A 21,280-nucleotide genomic window follows, 5' to 3' on the forward strand; every position below is an offset into this window, starting at 1 on the left:
ATCACCTCAGAAATCACCTTGTACCCATTAAGTAATCCTTCCCCATTCGTCTCTCCCCCTCTGGTAACCACCAATCTGCTTTCTGTCTCTGTGAATCTGCATATTCTGGGTATATCATATGAAAGGAATCACATATCATGTGACCTTTTGTGTCTGGCTTCTTTTACTTAGTTAATGTAAAACTTTAATGTTTTCAAGGTGCCTCCAAGTTGAAAGCATATGTAGTATTTCCTTCCTTGTTATGCCTGAGTAATGATCCATTGTATGTATATACCACAGTTTGTTTATCCATTCTCCCATTGATGAATATTTGGGTTGTGTCTACTTTGGGGCTTTTATGAACAATGCTGCAAAATACGTAGAAGTTTCTGTGTGGACATGTGTTCTCATTTCTCTTGAGTACATACCTAGCCGTGGATATTCTGGGTCACAGAGTAATTCTGTGTTTAACTTTTTGAGGAACCGCCAAACTTCTCATTTACTTTCCACAACTGCATCTTTTTACATTCCCACCTCATACATACAGCAATGTATGAGGGTTCTTGTTTCTCCACATTGTTGCCGACACTTGTTATTTTTCTTGTGTTTAGAAACTGAAGTCGGGCTTCCCTGGTGGCGCAGTGGTTAAGAAACCGCCTGCCAATGCAGGGAACATGGGTTTGAGCCCTGGTCCAGGAAGATCCCCTTAGCGGAGCAGCTAAGCCTGTGCGCTACAACTACTGAGCCTGTGCTCTACAGCCCGTGAGCCACAACTACTGAGCCCATATGCCACAACTACTGAAGCCCACGCACCTAGAGCCCATGCTCCACAATAAGAGAAGCCACTGTAATGAGAAGCCCATGCACCGCAACCAAGAGTAGCCCCCGCTCACCACAACTAAAGAAAGCCTGCGTGCAGCAATGAAGCCCCAATGCAGCCAATAAATAAATAAATAAATTTATATAAATAAATAATAATGTTTTGCTAGTAATATGGTGAGGCTATTTAGTTCTATATTCATAAGCAGAAATAATCGTGTAGTTTTCTTTTCTTTAGCATCTTTGTCTGGCATTGGTATCAGATGAATCTTGTCCTCATATAATGTATTTGGAAGTGACTCCTCTCTTTTGTTTTTTTGGGATTGAATAGGATTGATGTTAATTGATCTTTTTATGTTTGGTAGAATTCATCAGTGAGGCCTTTTGGTCCTGGACTTTTCTTTGTTGGGGGATTTTTGATTACTGATTCAATGTCTTTATTATAGGCTGTTGAGACTGTCTATTTTGTGTGAAGTCAGTTTTGGTAATTTGTGTGTTTCTAGGAATTTGTCCGTTTGTATAGATTATCTAATTTGAAAACCTACAGTTGTTCATATTATTCTCTATAATCCTTTTAATTTTTGTAAGATCAATAGTAATGTCCTTGCTTTTGTTTCTGATTTTAGTAGTTCTGTCTTTTCTCCTTTCAGTCAGCCTAGCTAAAGCTTTGCCAATTTTGTTGATATTGTCAAAAACCAACTTTTCATTTTGTTGATTCTGTTATTTTTCTATTCTCTCTTTTGTTTATCTCTGCTCTAATCTTTAATATTTCCTTCCTTCTGCTGGCTTTGGGTTTAGTTTTCTCTTCTTTTTCTTGTTCCTTAAGGTGTACACCTTGGTTGTTGATTTGAGATCTTTCTTTTTACTAAACATTTACAGCCAGAAATTTCCCTCTGACCATTGACTTTGCTGCATCCCATGTGTTTTTATATGTTGTGTTTTCATTTTTATTTATCTCAACGTATTTTCTAATTTCCAATTTCTAATAGTGATTTCTTCTTTGACCCATTGGTTGTTTAAGAGTGTGGTGTATATTTATACGTATATACTTCCAGTTTTCCAGTTTTATCTCTGTTTTTATTTCTAGCTTCATTCCACTGTTCTGGAAAAGGTACTCTATATGATTTGATCTTTAAAATATTTTGAGAATTGCCTTATGACCTAACATATGGTCTATCCTGGAGAATGTTGCATGTGCATTTAAGAATACTTATTTTACTGTTGTTGTGTGAGGTGTTCTATATATAAGTCTAGTTGTTTTATAGTGTTTTCTAGTCCTCTGTTTTCTTTGTGATCTTCTGTCTGGTTGTTCTATTATTGAAAGTGGGATATTGAAGTCTTCTTTTTGTACAACTGTCTATATCTTCCTTCGATTTTGTCAATGTTTGCTTCATATACTTTTGGGCTCTGTTGATAGATGCGTATGTATTTACAGTTGTTATGTCTTCTTGATGATTTGACATTTTTATTAATATAAATAATGTCCTTCTTTTTCTCTTGTAAAAGTGTATGACTTAAAATCTATTTTATCTGATATTAGTATAATCATTCCAACTCTCTTTTGGTTATTATTTGCATGGAATATCTTTTTTCATTTTATCACGTTCAACCTATTTGTGTCTTTAAGTCTAAAGTGGGTCTCTTTATAGAAGCATATAGTTGGATCATGGTTTTTTTAATCCATTCTGCCTATCTCTGTCCTTTAACTGGTGAGTTTAATCCATTTACATTTACAGTAACTACTGATAATGAAGGACTTAATTCTGTCATTGTGCTGTTTGTTTTGTATATGTCTTTGTTTCTCAATTGTTTCTCAATTTGTTTCTCAAATGAATTGTTTCTCAATTTGTTTCTCAATTTGTTTCTCAAATGAATTGTTTCTCAATTTGTTTCTCAATTTGTTTCTCAAATGAATTGTTTCTCAATTCCTCCAATATCGCCTTCTTTTGTATTTGATTTTTTTCCTAATGTATCATTGTGATCCCTCTTCATTTCCTTTTTTGCATAGTTTTTCATTATTTTCTTACTGATTACATGGAGATTACAGTTAACATCCTAAATTTATAACAAAGTAGTTTGAATTGATATCAACTTATTTCCGATAGTGTACATTATCTCTGTCTCTGTCCACCTCCATCCCCTCTTTATATTGTTATTGTCACAAATTACATCTTTTACATTATGTGTCCGTTAACATAGCTTTATAATCATTGTTTTATGCATTTGTCTTTTAAATAATATAGGAAACAAAAGAGGAGTTACATACCAAAAATATAAGAATATTAGCTTTTATATTTACATATGTAGTCATCTTTGCCAGTCATCTTTATTTCTTCATATGGCCAGTGTAACTTGTCTTCCAGTGTCCTTTTATTTCATCCTGAAGAGCTCTCTTTAGCATTTCCTGTATGGGGAAGCCCTACTAGCAACAAACACCCTTAGCTTTTGTTATGTGTTAACAAATATATTAATTTCTCCTTCATTTGTGAAGGATAGTTTTACCAGATATAGAATCCTTGCTTGATAGTGTTTTCCTCTCATCATTCTAAATATACCATATCAATGGGACATCTCTGGTGGTCCAGTGGTTAAGACTCCACACTTCCAATGCAGGGGGCTTGGGTTCGATCCCTGTTCAGGGAACTAAGATCCCACATGCCATGCAGCATGGCCTAAATAAATAAACAAACAAACAAACCCTATCACTGTCTTCTGGACTTCATGGTTTCTCATAAGAAATCAGCTGTTGATCTTATTGAGGATTTCTTGTTCATGAGCCACTTTTGTTCCTTTCAAGATTCTCTGTCTTTGTCTTTGTCTTTCAACAGTTTAATTATAGTATAGTGTCTTTGAGTGTATTCTGCTTTTTATTCATTGTGCCTCTTGGATCATGTAGATGTATGTCTTCCATCAAATTTGGAGAGTTTTTGGCCATTATTTCATTTTTGCCAAATATTTTCACCCTTTTCTCTCTCATTTCCTTTTGGCACTCTCATAATGCATATGTTGTTAAGCTTGATAGAGTCCCATATGTCCTTTAGACTCTTCTTCATTCTTGTATTCTTTCTACTCCAGACACTATGTAATCTCATTTGATCTATCTGCAAGTTTGCTGATTCTTTCTCCTGCCTGCTCAAATCTACTGTTAAAACCCTCTAATGAATTTTTCATTTCACCTATAGTACTTTTCAGCTCTAGAATTTCTATTTGGTTCATTTTGATAATTTCTCTTTATTGATATTGTCTAGTTGCTCATATATCATTCTCAGGGTTTCATTTAGTTCTTTGTCCATGATTCCCTTCACCTCTTTGAGCATATTTAAGACAGTTATTTTAAAGTCTTTCTCTACCAAATCCAGTGTCTGGACTTCATCTGTCAGTTTCTTTTTTTCCATGTGAATGGGTTATATACTTCCATGTTTCTTTGTGTTCTTTGTAATTTTTTATTGAGAACAGAACATTTTGGACATTGTAACGTAGTAACTCTGGAAATTAGATTCTCTACCCTCCCCAGAAATTTCTGTTGTTGCCTGATGAAGGCTGCACTTGTCTGTTTAGTGTCTTTCCACACTGTTTTTGCAAAGACTATATTCCTTGTCATGTGTGTTCACTGAAGTATTGTTTCATCTGTGTGGTCAGCCAGTGACCTGACAGAGATTTCCCTAAATGCCAGCCTCTCTCTTCATCAAGCATTCCCCTGGATACTGTAAGTATTCAACTAGATTCCAGAGTTTCAAAATAGCTAATTCTATCAATAGTTGTTTTGGTGAAAAGACAAATTCCTTGATTTCTCTACTCCACCACCTTTCATGACATCACTTCCCTCCTCACTATCTAAAGCAAGGTTTGAGTAAGTTATGAGGCCTTTATTATATTGAGATAGTTTCCTTCTATTCCTAGTTTGTTGAGTGTTTGACTTTTTAATCATGAAAGAGTGTTGAAGTTTGTCATGATTTTGCTGTATCAGTTGAGATGATCAAGTGGTTTTTTTCCTTCATTCTGTTACTGTGATGTATTATATGGATTCATTTTTGTATGTTGCATTCCAGGAATAAAATCTCACTCTTCATGGTGTTTAATCCTTTCATAATATGCTGTTGAATTTGGTTTGCTGGTATTGTGTTGAGGATTTTTGAATCAATGTTCACAAGGAATATTGGGCTGTAGTTTTCTTGTAGTATCTTTGTCTGGCTTTGGTATCAGGGTAATGCTGGCATCATAGAATGAGTTTCAAAATGTTCCCTGCTCTTAAATATTTGGAAGTATTTGAGGAGGATTGGTGTTAAATCTTCTTTGAATGTGTGGTAGCACTCTCCATGGAAGCTACATAGTGCTGAGCTCAAGCTTGTTGGAAATTATTTGCTTACTGATTCAGTCTCCTTACTAGTTATAGGTCTGTTCAGATTTTTTATTTCTTCCTGATTCAGTCTTAGTTGGTTATAATTTTATAGGAATTTATCCATTTCATCTAGGTTATCCATTTTGTTGGTGTATAATGGATCATAGTAGTCTTTTATGATCCTTTTTATTTCTGTGACAACAGTTGTAATGTTCGCTCTTTCCTTTCTGATTCTAGTTATTTGAATCTTCTCTTTTTTCCTCTTAATCTAGCTAATAAGCATTTGTCAGTTTTTTTGTTCTTTCCAGAATCTAACTCTTAGTTTCATAGATTTTTTCCTATTGTTTATCTATGCTCCATTTCACTTACTTCTGCTCTAATCTTTATTTCCTTCTTTCTGCTAACTTGGGTTTAGTTTATTCTCCATTTTCCCAGTTCCTTTAGGTGTAAAGTTAGGTTGTTGATTTGAGATTTTTCCTCTTTTTTAATGTAAATATTTAGCACTATAAATTTCCCTCTTATGACTGCTTTTGCTATATCTTAGACATTCTGATATGTTGTATTTTTATTTTAAAATATCCCAAGATATTTTGTAATCTCCCTTAAGATTTCTTCTTGTTTAAGAGTGAGCTGTTCAATTTCCACATATTTGTGTATTTTCCAGTTTTCCTTCTGCTACTGATTTCTAGTTTTATTCCATTGTTATTGGAGATTATATGATTTAATCTTAAAAACTTTTAATACTTGTGTTCTTACATGTGGTTTATCCTGGAGAGAATGTTCCATGTGCACTTAAGAAGAATATGTATTCTGCTGTTGGCTGGTGATGTGTTCTGTATATATCTGTTAGGTCTAATTAATCTATAGTGTTTTTCAAGTCCTCTGTTTCTTTACTGGTCTTCTGTTTGGTGGTTCTATCCGTTATTGAAAATGGAAATTGAAATCTCCTCCTTTTATACTGTTTCTTCCTATTTCTCCCTTCAATTCTGTTAATGTTTGCTTCTATATTTGGGAGCTCTGAAATTAGGTGCATATATATTCATGATTGTCAAATCTTCCTGGTGGATAGACCCTTTTACCATTGTATAATGTCCTTCTTTGTCCTTGTAACAATTTATGACTTAAAATAGTCATAATTTGCTAATTTATTTCTTCTGATTGATGAAGTGTGCTTTTGAAGCTCTCTAGTGAATTCTTCAGTTATTGTATTCTTTTTCTATATATGTCTTTACTGGAGTGTAATTGCTTTACAGTGTTGTGTTAGTTTCTGCTGTGCAGCAAAGTGAATCAGCTGTATGTATACATATATCCCCATACCCCCTCTTGAGCCTCCCTCCCACTCTCCCTATCCAACCCCATTAGGTCATCACAAAGTACCAAGCAGATCTCCCTGTGCAATGCAGCAGCTTCCCACCAGCCATCCGTTTTGCTCAGTTATTGTATTCTTCAGATCCGGAATCTCTGTTAGGTTCTTTCTATAGTCTCTATATCTGTTGATACTCTCATTTTGTTCATGCATCATTTTCCTGATTTCTTTAGTTGTCTGTATCTCCGTGAGCTCACTGAGCATTTTTAAGACAGTTATTTTCAATTGTTTGTCAGGTAATTCATAGATCTCCTTTCTTTCGGGTAGATTTCTGGAGACTATTTTGTTCCTTGGATTGGGCCATCTTTCTCTGTTTCTTTGTATGCCTCAGTATCTTTAGGCAATATTTGGGCATTTGATAAAACAAACACTTCTCCCAGTCTTTACAGATGGCTTCTTACAGGGGAAGACCTTCACCAATCATTCTGGCTAGAGATTCTGGGACCCTCTCACACCTTTTCTGGGGATAGGTCTTCTCTAGGCTTGTGCACGTCATTTCCCAGTTGAAGAGGTTTTGCCCCTGTTTTTTTCTCAGGAACCCGTAATCTCTTGCTCTCCCTGGTGTCTGTCTTTAGTACAGCAGTATCGCTGGCGCTGTAACCACCCATGAAATTGGCGATTGTTCGCAGCTGCCCCAACCTGGCATCCAAAGTATACTGCCATTTTTATCAACATTCTGAGTCAGGTGAGACAGAAGCCAGTCTCTCAGGCAGCCCCAGAAAAGACCAAAATGTTGGGTACATGTTGAATAGGAGTTTTCTCCCAGTTGCTCTGCAGTGTGCCAGGGAAGCGGAGGGGCTTGGCCAGACCAAATGCAACACATTTTCCTACTCGCTTCAATGCCTACTCTTCTTGGCTTTGTGCTCCTGGAGGGCAGGTACATTTTAACTGGTTTCTCACAAAGGCAGTTTGGTCTTTATATGGTTAGTCAGCGTCTTTGTGGGGGAATGAGGGCCTGCGGTTTCTCATTTCACCACTTTGCTGACATCACACCAATTTAGATTTTTTAATAAGAATTTTTGCTGCCTTCTGTTGACAAGTTTGTTTGTGGGTTGAGTCCTGTGAATGTACTGGTTTAACAGTGTGCTCTTCCAACACCCGACATCTTAAAAAATGCCATGACATTTTCAACAATAAGAGAATGACAGTTATGAAATGTTTTTCCTCCCCCATGTCCCTCAATCAGTCAATCTCTGTACCCTCTTCCATGAGTATCTGACTCAGAAGTACTGGGACTGGAAACAGAATCCAGGACTTGGGACCTCCACACCCCACTGGGTTCCCCTGGAATCACACAGCTTGTTCATCAGCTGATAGAAAGTCTGGCTTCTGTTCTTTGTGTACCAAAACAGTGAAGCCAGAAAGTTTAGGCCTATTTAGGCTTACAAGAGGAGAGAAGATAAACATAGCTAAAATGAGCTAATAGGAGAATTACTGCACTGAGACAAATATTTGAGTTTAGTGTTTGCTTTGTTTTCCAGAGTCACTGCTAGGCATAGTTGTGTGAAATGTCTTTGAAACTCACTGTTGGTTCTGCCAAATGTTAGACCTAGGGAGAAAGGAATGGGTTCCAAATACGCTGAAAACATTGTTGAAAAAATAACTTATGTGTATCAAACTTCTGTAAAATCAGATCATCAAATTAGGTAATGGGGAAAAGTGCCTACGGTGACTCGGAGATGATTGTTTCTGACTTGCATAAACTACCAAAGCCCTGACGGGCCAGAAGGCATGGCTGTGATTCTGTCAACTGACACCTGACATCTGCTCTGACAGATGTTTCTCAGGGGAGGGTTTACAGAAAAAACATCTTTCCATATGTTTTCTACTATGATCACTTTATGTTTCTCTTTCTTCTTCTTTTTTTAGGTTAGGTGCAAACAAACCAATGCGTTACTTAGAAAACAAGGCAGCTTTAAACAAGGCATTAGAACGGTTGAATTGGCCCATTTCATTGAAGGAGCTGTCAGTGCTGGAGAATGAAATCCTAGCTGGGAAAATGTATGTGCAGCAGGCCATGGAGCTCCAGGAGGCTGCCAAGAAGGAGAATCATGTGAGCAGGGCCCTTGAAGAGGTGTGTACCGTGGAGGTGTCTGTATTCCCTCCCTCCCTCCTATCCCAAGCCCTTGCCATTCCTGTGCTGGCCTCCCCTCTCTCCCACCTCCCGCTGCACTGATTTCTAAGAGTTACAGCCAACCCACTTAAGGTCTCAGGACTTCTTTCAACAGAAAGGAAATGCCATTTGATTTTACTCTGGCCTTATTTTTTAAACAATACGTGTTTTAATTGAAAAATAAATCTAAACAGAAGTATCGTGTAGTGATTAAAAGCCTGGACTTTGATATGAGCTGGACCAAAGGACTTTGATATGAGCCAGACCAAAGTCCAGCCTCAGATCTACCACCTAATCCCTGTGTGATCTTGGCCAGTGACTCTGTCTCTCTAAACCTTAGGGTTTTTTTTTAAATCTGTAAAATAAGAGTGTTACTAGTATCTGCCTCACAGGCTTGTTAACGGAAGCAAAATGAGCATTTAAAGTACTTAGTATTGAAAGCTCCCCCCATAAGTGTTTGCAATTATTATTACTAGTAAAACAGACCTTCTACAAGGAAAATTTATTTTCTGGCAGCCATATTATTTATTACCACTTTGTATCATTTACTTTTAATTGTTTTTCTTCCTTGAATAAATTTTACACAGAATTGCAGTTAGAGTGTCCATAATCATTTTATGGTCTGCTTTTCAACGTCTCATATATTTTCTCGGTGTTTTTGCTGAATCATCAGACAGATATTTTTTGTGGTTACATAATATTCCATGGTATGTAAATGCCCTGATTTGTTTAACTCTTCACTGGATGTTGGACATTTGAGGGTTTTTTCCAATTTTCTTCTCTTTCACATCATGTTTTAATGCTTCTATGGTGCATATAGTTGAACTATTTTGCTAGGATAAATTCTTAGGTGTGGGATTCTTGGACCAAAGGACATGAACATTTGGGGGCTCTAAATACTTGCTGCCTGTGTAATATCCTCTTTCTGACTATAGTAGGGTGTGTGTAAACCTGGAACAGTTCATCCAGAATCTTACTGAGTTCTATATAATTTTAATATATTTACCATATGATAGTCTAAAAGATATATCCAAGGAACTGACCTTTGAGATTCATCTTTTTTGATTTCAGTCTTTGCTAAGCGATACCAGCTTTGCCTGGTTTTAAATTCTGTATTTGCTGTTCTAGATTCTTGTGTTTTGTTTGTTTATTTTTATTTAAATTTATTTTTCCCCTGCAAATGGCTTTTTTTCCTTCAGTGTAGAAAGCGATTTCTTTTGTGCAGAGTGCAAAAGTTTTATCATATCTTTATTTATATTTTTGTTTTTATTTATTTATATATATTGGGGGGGGTGGTCGTTTTTATTCAAAGTGACCTCCTCAAAGAGTTGTTCAGTCTTTCCTTGGAAGGCACCATCTGATGACCCCAAACATGTGGCTGTCTATTGGCCTTGCTCACGTAGATGCCCTGTAAACACCAAGAATCAAGAAGACTGAATTCAAATGAAGTAAATCCCTCTCCCTGGAAATCTGCTCTTCTTTTCCTCACGCTTCTTCCTCTCTGTTCTTTCATTTATTCATTGAAATATGTATGAGTTCCTATGAGGTACCAGCCCTATTCTAGGCACTAGAGGTACCTAAACACACAGACCAGGTCCCACTCTTATTCTAGTTGAGGTGAACAGATAGGTTCTAAATGATGGACTTTCGCATGTTGAGCTCTGGTGACATTACTGCCTAACAGCAGAATTTGCAAGCATTATTCTTTTATCTATACTTTATATTAAATGTTAAAGTGGGAAGTGTTGCTAATGAAGTGAAAAGAAGCCTCTTGTGTTTCAGAGCGTAGTGTAGTCTCCTGAATTTGGGCATCAAAAGCTCATTGTTCATGGGATGTGAATTAATTGCTCTATTTCTTTATTCCCTTGTCCACAGAGTGGGAATTAAAATAATTTCCACAATTTCTTCATCCAGAAACATCTGTTCTCTCCCTACCATGGATCAGATTCTGTCCTTGGCACAGGTGGTCTCAGCCTGCCACATTCTTGTCTCTTTCCTTGGGGCCTCCCAAGGTGATACTATACATTGGACACAAAATAGGGGTTTGTTAACAGCAATGGAGACATGGATCCAGCCTAGTGGAGGAGACATACTGGCATAGAACATAACCTATGTGAGAGCTGAGATCTTGTCTGGCCTTACTTGTAGCTGTATCCATAGCTACATGCACTGAGAATGATGCCTGGCACACAGTGGACACGCAAAAACATTTATTGAAGGAATGAAACCCAGATCCTTATAGCAGAGTATTATAAATATGACAACAGAGGCATAGCCGTAGAACAACTGGAAGATGGGAAAAAGCGAACGATTCTGGCTGAGGCATTGAGGAAGTCTTCATGGAAGGGATGATTGAATGTGGTCTGGAAGGATGTGTAGGAATTTGAGGGGGGGAGTGTGAGAAATGTTCTGAGTGAGAGAAACTGTTTGTGCAAGGCAGGAAGGTGGAAAGAACATGGCATGTTCACCAGGGGCGTGGCAGGAGACAAGACGGGAAAGGGAAGATGGCCCCAGAATACAAGGAACTTGGAAATCTCTCCTAGGATCAGGAACCAAGCCTGTAGGAAATGGGTACCAGCGAGGGATTTTCAGCAAGTGGAGGACATGAGCAGATTTGTGTCTTGGAAAGATTTTTTTGGCAGCGAGATGAGGCTCAGCATAGGGATGAAAGACCAAAACCAGGTGCAGACTCCACTGAGAGCTGTTGAGTCCTTGAGTCAAGCCGGTACAGTGGGGAGGGAATGGGTGAAAGAGATACCAGTTGGTGGAAAGTGAACGTGTGGGGTGAGCCAGAGGGCAGCGTTGAGGATACCCACAAACTTCCCGTCTTGGACAACTGGGAGACAGAGGCACGGTTAGCCACCACATCCGTGCCACCTCTGCTCCGCAGAGAGACAGCCCCTCTAAACACCCTGTCATTCTCTAACCCCTTCCCACATTTTTGTTTTCTTCACAGCACGTTTCACCACCTGACATTACGTATGTATTTGTTCATCATCTGTCTCCTCCGCTGGAATGAGGGTGGCACTTGGTCCGTTGTGTTCTGGGTATTCCTAGTGTTGCTGCGGTATCGCTTGGCACCTTGTAGGCACTCCCAGGTATTCGAATGAATGCATGAATGAAAGAACAAGAGGAAGAGGTACCATGGGAGGCAGAGCGGATTTTCAGGGAAAGGTAACTCACTTTAGGTCCTCTTGATTCTTAGATGTCCACAGGGCATCCCGGCGAGAAAGGCCGATAGGCAGCCATGTGTTTGGAGCTTAGGAGAGAAGTCCATGTTACAGAGATAGATTTGGAGGTCATTTGAGGTGCTGAGAAAGGAAGAGGAGACTGTGGAAAGGGCCAAGACAGGAAAGCTAGAGGAGCAGAAGGCCCAGGGTAGGGAGCTATGATGTCAGAGCCTGAGGAGGATAGATGGCAAGAGCCCTGGGTCTGGAGTCAGAGAGACCTGAATGCAAGTCTCAGTACTTCCAGATGTGGACCTTCCTTAGGCACTCTAAGCCTAGATGCCTCATCCTTAAATTAGAAAAATCATAGTAGCCACCTGCAAGCTGGTTGTGAGACAACGCACATAATATGCTCAGTACGGTGTGCCACGCTAAATGCTCAACAGGAAATGCCCTCAACGCACCTTGCCCGTCATTGCTATTTCCGTTGTTAAAATATTACTGAGGAGTTTGGAGAGTCATACAGGATGATGTCTGAAAACCATTTGATTTTCAAGAGGGAGATCGTTAGTGATCTTAGCCAGAACAACTTCGGTGGCATTTTGGGAGTGGAAGCCAGTGTGCAGAGGATGGAGAAGTAGAGAGCAGTGGAGAAAGTAAATACAGGAAGTGCACTTTTTGTTCAAGATCTTCCTAGAAAGCAAAGGAGAAAAAATGGAGGGAACTTGATGTGGGAGCCAGAGTGAGGAAGGCATTGAGTTTGTGTGATGGTATTGATGGGTCCACTGCTGCCCCCTTTCTTGGTCAGGGGCTAAGGCTGTCCTTTCACTGCCCTGTCCCTACATAGGGTGACCAAAGCCCGCACTGTCAGTTCAGGAAAGCACCCATGTGCCCAGGACAATAGTCCGTAGGTAATGAATGGGCGGGGAGGGGTCCATGGTTGGCAGCTCATCTACAGAGTTCTTTCCACTCTCAACATGGCCCTCTGCAATAGAAGATTTTCTGTATTATTTTCTTAAAACGGTACTTCTCCTTACCATGTGTGTTGTATTGTGTGGTATTTTTATTCCATTTTTATCGTGCTCTGTTGAGTTGATTTCATGACCTGCTAACAAGTCTCATCCTTCAGCGTGAAAAATGGTTCAGACCAAAGCTCAAGGTTGCCAGGCCTTTTGAGATCCTGTGGTGAAAATCCATCACAGATGCAAGTCATTTTTATTGACTCATATAAAAAAAAGTCTCAGTTTAAATGTTTTTAGCAGAGGCCAAAGATTTTGATCAATGACTGTAATTTGGAGAGGAAGAAACCTGTTTTTCATTAAGACCCCCTAAAGTTTATTGATAAGAAGTAACAAAAGGTGATCAAAGTTGGTCGGAATGGGATGCCCAATCAGAAATGCCCACGTGTGTTCAGAAGGGAGTGGTCACTGTTTGATCCACTCCAGAATATGTTATGGAGTCCGGAGGTCTGTGGCTCTCTGATTCTTTCCCGTACAGTACGCTGGCACCCAAAGTAGCTGCCATATTGGTTCCTGAGTCTGGGACAGCTTCATGGTTTTTCTGTTGGTGAGGATCAGAGGTGGGGAGAAGTGGCTATACATGCCAGTGTCTGGCTAGAATGCGCCCTGCTCTTTCCACTCAGGCTTTCACTGGCAGTCCCTTGCTGGCCCCAGGATCAGACGTAGGGCAAGAATCATTATCCCACCTGCTCTGCCCAGCACCTTATACTGGACACATTCCATGATTAATTGTCCCTCCCTATTTCTGTAATCCACTAGTTTTGTGGCATCCCTGGAGACAGGTGCTTGGCTTACTGACTACATAATGAAAGATCTTAATTCTGAAATTGTATATTCCACTTGAAAGCTCCCTTCACCCTTCTTGTTGCCGTGATTGCAGAGTCCAACGTCATTGGCCACTCCTGAGCCCTCGGAGCTGCAGTATGGTGGAAATCACCAAGGGCATCTGAGTTGTAATTAACCTTCCCAAGTTTTCTCTGGGAGCCTGGTCTAGGGCAGCTCCAGCGATGTTGTCCTGCAGCATTTTCTTAGTAAATAAGGATTGTTCTCCAGAACAAATCCCACAGAATCCAGACCCAGAAAGATCCAACGGGCTTTCTGCACCCAACCTTGGCTGCCTTGAAAAACTCGGAGGCAGAAAATCTTGTTAAATTCTAAGTAGCTCTAAACAACCCTAATAGAGGCCTCGGAAATGTACTTACACAGCTGGCTGCACGTGGTTACTTTTCCAAGTTGAGACTGGCAAGGAATGTGGAGTCTCTAGCTTTGAAGAATGACTAGTTGAGTGGTCCACTCCATGGAAGACTGTCCAGGAGAGAGTGTTCGGAAAATGCACAGCAGGAGGGAGGATATGGGTGAGGCTGGGTGAGATGGGAATGGGAGAATGAAGGGACGAAAAGAGACCACTTGGATTTGAAAACATTATATTGGGTTGTCACTTTGACACTACACAGAACATTAGTTGGGGAGACTTAGAGAGAAGTTTCTTTGAGTTGTATATAAAATGAAGTCAGAATAAGTAGCGTCATTTGTTATATCTGCTCCCAAATAATAATTGGACCAGTTGTCATTCTTGTATTGTAACCCATTCTTTTGCAGCTCTCATTATTCCCTCTTTAAGGGGAGAACGGAGGCATCACACCTTAACCCTTTATGACTAGCCAGCCTTTCTCATTCCACAAGTAAAACCTTTAGTCTCTTCTGCTGATACTTGGGTCTGGTAGGAGGACTGACTCCTTAGTGACAGTGGCACAGAAGATCCCCTGGTGCAAGGGTGGGGAATTAGCAGGTGTGGGTTGTGCATCAGTGATGCCATCACACAAAGAATGACACGTGCACATTCAGGCCAGTGCCTTGGTGATACATTAACATATGGAAACCAGACCCCCGATGGGTTCCTGAGAGATAATGGTAGGACATGTGGCCAGGGTGGGACTGAAATCCCAGAGAGAGTGAGGTGCCTGGATGGGATGGGCGAGGATGCCAAAGAGAAGATGCTGCCGTGTCGTGATCATGCCCGGGTTAGCTGGGGATTTAAGGAGAGGATCCTACTCAGGAAGACCAGCCACTGCAGGAAATTCACAGATGGGAAGAAAAACTCCCACCAACTCTAAATAGTATCCAGAAAGGTTTCTGTCTCGTATCCTGATGTTTAGGAGTGGGAAAGAGGGTATCAGCTCCAGGGACAAAAATCACTGCCAGATTGTCTCTTCATTCTAAAGCTGAAGACAGCCATCCTGGCTGGAGATTTCAGCTGGGTGGACCCTAGCACTCTTTTGCCACAAGGCTCATCTTTTTTCATTGGCATAAATTCTACCCTAAACAGGTTTGGAGATGGTCATTGACCTCCCAGTCTGAAGGAGGAGAACCGACTGTGGAGGGCTTATCAGGAGGGTCCAGGCAGGGAACAGAATCCCATTCAGTCACTTCAAGTGAAGAAACATTAATGAAGGGACTATTTGCAGAGGCGGAGGCAGGTCTAAGGCAGCCAAAAGGGGATTTCACCCCAGCACTGGCAATAGCAGGAAGTTGTCACCACCCCCAGACTTGAAGGGTGGAGGGAAATAGTGCTACTGGAGCCTGTAAGAGCGAAGGCCACTAGCCAGAGTAGGGGGTATTCCTAGAGAGACAAAGGGCACGGAGGGAGCCCAGAGCCAATACCCCTGTCTTCCTCCCTCTGCTGCCCTCCGACCTCTTGCCTCCCATTGGCTCAGCCTATTGGAAAGTCAGCCAACAAGAGAAATTGGGTCATGTTGTCCTTGGGGGTCAGCCTCCTGGGGCATGGAGCAGGGCAGGGAATGGACCTGGGGGGCAGGTAGATGGCCCAGAGTAACCAGCACAGAAATCTCTTGAAAAGTTTTCTTAAAGGCTCAGCATTTCTTTTTATGCCGTCACCTCGTGTGAGGTATCTGTATACAGCCACAGCAGGCAGCTGGAGGTGGTCCACGCTCCAGGCAATGACACAGGAGTGGCTCCAGTGTATGGCTGTGGTGCATCTCTGGAGTAGCTGCCTGTAGATAACCGTGTCAGCAACATCCGAATTGCAGGCCACAGCGCTGTTAATTTTCAGGTTTAAATACTTAAAACATTTCAAGTTTTTCTCTCTTTGATTCTTCCCTAAAAGAGCAACAAGGGAGTGTTCCCTGAGAAGATGTTACAAGTGTGCTCTTCAAGCTAGGGAAATCGTTCGATTCAGCATCTAATGCATATTTATTAGGTTCCTTTGCTACTACAAAAAAAAAAAAAAAAAAAAAAAAACCACCCAAAATAAGTTCAGCCTCCCACAAAAGCCCTTTGAGTTGCTATTGACTGAGATTTGACTGGAGATTTTACTGTCAGGGTGGTTAAGTCTTCTCCCTTGCTCAGTGCTGGGGACCTGTCTGGGGCCTGTCTGGTAGTTCAGGGCATCATCCTGTAATTGTTTCCTGTGCTTCCTAAGCAGCCCCTCACACAGCACAGGAACCACATCGGGAAGAGGGGAAGGCCAAGCAGCACACCAGTCCTGATCTGCTCAGGAAGCAGCCCCCGGAGAGGGGAAGTGGAAACCCGCACAGAAGTTCTGGGGACACGTGTTGCTCACGCTGTGTTTCCTAAAGTTATGATGTTCCCTGAGGTGGAGGGGAAACAGCTCTGAAAAAGCACGTCCCTGTGCCGCTTTGGATTTTAAAGCGCAGCTAAGCGCCTGAGGCTTCTGAAAGGGGACGATAATTCTCTCTGCACGTCCTCCTGGCCGCAGCTTCCGCCTTAATTAAGCCTTGGGCTCACGCACGGTGTCCTCAGGGTCCCCGGGAGCCCAGCGCCGACCTGCTATGCTTGTGAGAGGTCTTGCAAGGAGTCTTAGCTTCCTCTTCAGACCGTAGGGGCTGAGGCAGGAAATTCCACCTAGAGCTTCACTTCTTTAGCCTTATGGTTTGACTCCTGTTAAAAGGCAAATAGCCTAGGAAGGAAAGCGCTCCAAGTCCTTTCAATTCTTTACCATGGGTCGGTCACTCCGCTGCCTAGAGGGGCTGGGCAGGAGTTTGCCATCCCTGATTTATGTTTTCCTGTAAGGTCTTTTTCTCATTTTCTCTCCAGAACCCATTTCCAAAAGGGATGCAGACCCTGGATACTCTCGTGGTGGAGAAACCCCTCTAAATCTAAATGAAGGGAGAGATAGTGAATGTCAGAAAATGCTCCAGGCTGGCCTTGTCCTCCTTACCAAGGTTTTAAAAAGAATTGAATTATTCAGAGACAGTTTGCAAGTATTCTGGTCTTATAATTAGGTATCCTAGCGAGAGGAAAGGTCAGAACACGCCTGACACTACATGTATTATCTTGTTTAGCACAGTCACAGACTTTACTTGGCTTTAAGGACAAAACATGGACAGACAAGCCATTGGAACTGCCGCTAGTACAGTTTGGGGATTGGGTCCAGCAGAGTTCAGTGATTTGGGGCAGGAAAAAATATAGTGGTTTTACAACAAGATTTTGAGCCGAAGAGCAGTTTTAGTTACATCATGGAAGTGCATTCTGTACCTGATGTGAAAACATGTTGTTTGTTAAACGGAAAATTCTAAAGCATCAAACATTTAGTAACTTTACTCCACCAGTGCAAACCTGAGAGCATGACCTTGAAACTAAGTAATGAAATGAAAGGAGGGTAGACCATGTTGGATCCTGATCTGCACCACCTGATAATTGGATCTGGCAAAGAAGTGAATTGGATTCTCTGAATTTTGGAGACAAGGCAAAATCAAATTATCCAGTGGACAGCATCCCTAACTGCCAGCATCATTGCCTATCTGACTTCCTCACTGAAACTGGCACGCAGTTACTCCCAGGCACTTGAACCTAGAGATGGGTCGGCTTATTTATTTAGTGCTAGCATTTCTTGTTCTCTCATTCTCCATCCCCTTGTCCTCCATAGATTTCTTTTTTTAAATTTATTTTTGTAAAGAATGTTATTTTATTTTATTTTGTTTTTATTTTATTTTATTTTTGGCCGCACCGTGCAGCATGTGGGATCTTAGCTCCTGGACCAGGGATCGAACCTGCACCCCCGGCATTGGAAGTGCAGAGTCTTAACCACTGGACTGCCAGGGAGGTCCCCATAGATTTCATTTTAAAGCCCAGTAGCACGCTTGTCTTGTGCACATGCATAGGTGACTGATGGCAGAAAAGGAACAGGGAAGCTAATGTCCTCTAGTATGGGCTGTAAGGGGTCTCTAAAGTCTTTGGCAAGACTCAAAAACAGCGGGATATCATCTTTCTGGAAAGGTGCTGTCAACTTTGTGGCTGAAGGGGTGGTGTGTCTAGCTGCCCTGATCGATGTCCTTCCACCCTGGGAGACCAATGCTCTATTTCTGTGAATGAGCCATTGTATTAATGCTGGCCCTGTTGGTTTGTTTCGCCACGGCTTCTCTGCTCTATCTGTGGTGTAGCTGAGCTGCCTCTGCAGGGATACGGAAGAATCACTGAGTGTACAGTGAACAGTTCCTTCCATAAAGCTGCGTGCTGTGGAAACAGCCAGAAATGAGTTCTTGCCAATAGCAGTAACTGTTGGAAACAAGAGCAGAGTGAATGTGAGTATGCAAAGCCCTTTAGTAGCTGTAATGATTCTTTCAGGTAAACTCACAGATGTGTGAATGACTCGAATGGGAGGTGATACTTTTCAGCGATTTAAAACTGCAGTTTCTTAGGTGGCATTTTCAGTGTGTTAAAAATGAACACCGGCAACCCTCTGTATCGCTTCTGTTCGTGGCTGCTGCCCTTGCAGGGAAGGTCCTCACAGAGTGAGTGGTTTTCCTGTATCAGCTGAATTGGTAAGTGAATGACAACTATGGAAAAAAAAAAAAAAAAGAGGTCCCTGATGATCTCTGGCAACTGACTTCAGATTTGTACACGTGAAACTGTAGAAAGCAGTCACATTGGTTAGCTTCTGGCTAGTATATTGAGAGAACCAGTATTTGGAATCCAGAGATTAAAAGGGGCTATTTAAATAAATTATGTGATTATACTCATTTAGAATTTTGAAAAGGAGTTTTAAGTGTATCTAGGCATAGGTTCTAATAAATGTCTGGTCTGTTGATGAAATCTAAAGGGGAAAAATCGCTTTCTGGAATCGATGTGGACATCTTTTGTAATAACAGGTTGTTACAGGTCTGGAGGTGATAAGACTGTCTGATGCCTCAGGGACCAACAGCACCTCCCTGGCTGATTGGTCTTTGATATGAACACTGATGGTGTGAAGTAAGGTGGTTTTGGAGGTTCACTTTATGTACAGGTGAGGTATTTATGCAACAGCTGGTTTAATTTGGCTTATTCCAAATTCTCAAGATTCTAAATTCTATCAATGAGAATATACTGTACATGGAATCTTCCGTCAAGGAACTGACTGTAGGAAACTGTGGTGTGGGCATCTCTTTGGAGTATTATGATGGAAAACACTGCTATTCATGTCACAGTTCTGGCCATTACATTTCCCTTATATTGTAAAAACTACAAGCAAGGGTATCCTGCTTGTGTTCCTGTCCGTGTACACACATAGGATGACAGTTTCCCCAGCACTGCAGAAAGGCTAGTAAGGCCTAGACTCTCCTGGACAGATATGAGAGGATGTTAGAGATCATTTATTTTATCCCCTTATTTTGCACGTGTAGAAACTGAAGCCCAGAAATGTTAACAGACTGCCCAAAGTCACACAGCCACCTGGACAGCACTCAGTCCCATTTCTCCTGTCCCCTGGTCCAGTCTCCTCCCTTTGAGGCCATTTCAGATGGGCAGGAGGTCATTCTGATTGCCCACGGGAAGGAGTGCTTAGGTTTCTTCTCTGGGTGAAGCCCAGGAACAGGCAGATGACATTCACCAGCTACCAATGATGTTGGGCCATCCTCTTTGACGTATTGAGTACATCGGTAAAAATAGAAATTCCATGAGAATAGAGGGTCCCCAGCAAAATTCAACTAGATGGGAACATCATAAACAAAAGCGTGGTATTCATCTTACATTTTTGTCTGTGACCACATAGGCTACAAGCAACACAGGTCTGAAGACTTGATCATATCCCACCATCCTGCAAGAGACTTTAAGCCCTTAGTTCATTATTTCTTCCCTGAGGACCTAGCTCTAACTTTTCAGCTCCCAGGAAATAAAGCATACTCCCACTTCTTTTAGTGAACCTGAAAAGTATCACCAAACAGATACAAATGATAGATGGCTGCAAAATGCTCAGTTATATCAGGGCACCAGGGAAATGAGCTGCAGGTTTCAGGAGCCCAAACCATACTGAACACGAATCATGACCCAAGAGTAAGTGGTGTTCACACCACCTGAAGTTATTTAAATTTTTATTGTCAATTGCCTCATAAATTAGAGACTTGCTTAAGTGAAGACCAGCAGATGAACACATAAAATATGCATCGAATACTTGATTGATGATATAGCTATAGCAGTGCAAAAAAGATGGCATCAAAGTGCATGTGAAAACAATTTGTATTGGCTTTGTGTCCTGGAGAAGAGGGTCACTTGATGGTCTGCAAAGATGAGAAGCTGGTGAATGATGTCACTGGGTGCTTTGATTGGGTTGGAGGACTAATTTCTTGGAGAAATCCAAAAATTAATAAGTTAAGGGTCAAGAAAGGAAAAAAATGAAAAAAATCTGGGTGGGAAAACCCCCATTTCCTACAATATAGCAATTTGAAGAAAAAGGCCTATTTTGTTTATTTTTTGATTTAAGAGTAGATTCAGAAACTTCTATGTTCATTTGCTTCTTCAGCCCACTATCTGCAAAATACCTTGAGCAGTTACACAGAGGAAACAAGAAGTAGATGGCTGCCTATTTTAACCTTTTTTAAAAAGGCAGATGTATACAAATATAATTTTCACACCATAAAATGCACCTATTTCAATTCAGTGATTTTTAGCAAAACTGACAGAGCTTCAACCACCACTACAATCCAGTTTCAGGACATTTCCATCACCCAGAAAAGATCCCTCATGCCTATTTGGAGTCAGTCTCCATTTACACCTCAAGCCCCAGGTAACCACTAATCAATTTCTGTCTCTATAAATTTGTGTTTTCTGTAAGTTTCGTATATAAATGGCTGCGTAACATTCCATTGCATTGATATACCACATTTTGTTTGCCCATTTCCCCAGTCCACTGACGTTTGGATTATTTCCATCTTTCCATTACTGTGAATAATGCTGATATGAACACTCACATGCAAGTGTTTGTGTTATAAAAATTTCTCTTTCTCTTGGCTAGATGTCTAATAGTGGTATTTCCAGGGCATACAGTAAGTTTATGTTTAATTTTTAAAGAAACTGCCAAAAGCTTTTCCAAAGTGTCAAAAATCAATTGACCATAAATGTAAGGATTTGTTTCTGGACTCTGAATACTGTTCCACTGATCATACGACTATCCTTAATTCAGGACCACACTTTCTTGATTACTGAAGGTTTACAGTAAGTTTTGAAATTAAGAAGAGTAAGTCCGCC

The 21,280-nt window shown here is 40.9% G+C and overlaps 1 protein-coding gene across 1 annotated transcript in view; it reads left to right on the plus strand.

Moving 5' to 3' along the window:
• Positions 1-21,280, plus strand: part of VWA3B (von Willebrand factor A domain containing 3B) — a 210,008-nt gene that overhangs the window by 165,422 nt on the left and 23,306 nt on the right. The window contains exon 24 of the mRNA XM_032652777.1: positions 8,373-8,577. Coding sequence (XP_032508668.1) covers positions 8,373-8,577 — 205 coding nt within the window. The remainder of the gene's footprint in view (positions 1-8,372; positions 8,578-21,280) is intronic.

This window comes from Phocoena sinus, chromosome 13 (genome assembly GCF_008692025.1).
Source record: "Phocoena sinus isolate mPhoSin1 chromosome 13, mPhoSin1.pri, whole genome shotgun sequence".
NCBI classification, from domain to species: domain Eukaryota; kingdom Metazoa; phylum Chordata; class Mammalia; order Artiodactyla; family Phocoenidae; genus Phocoena; species Phocoena sinus.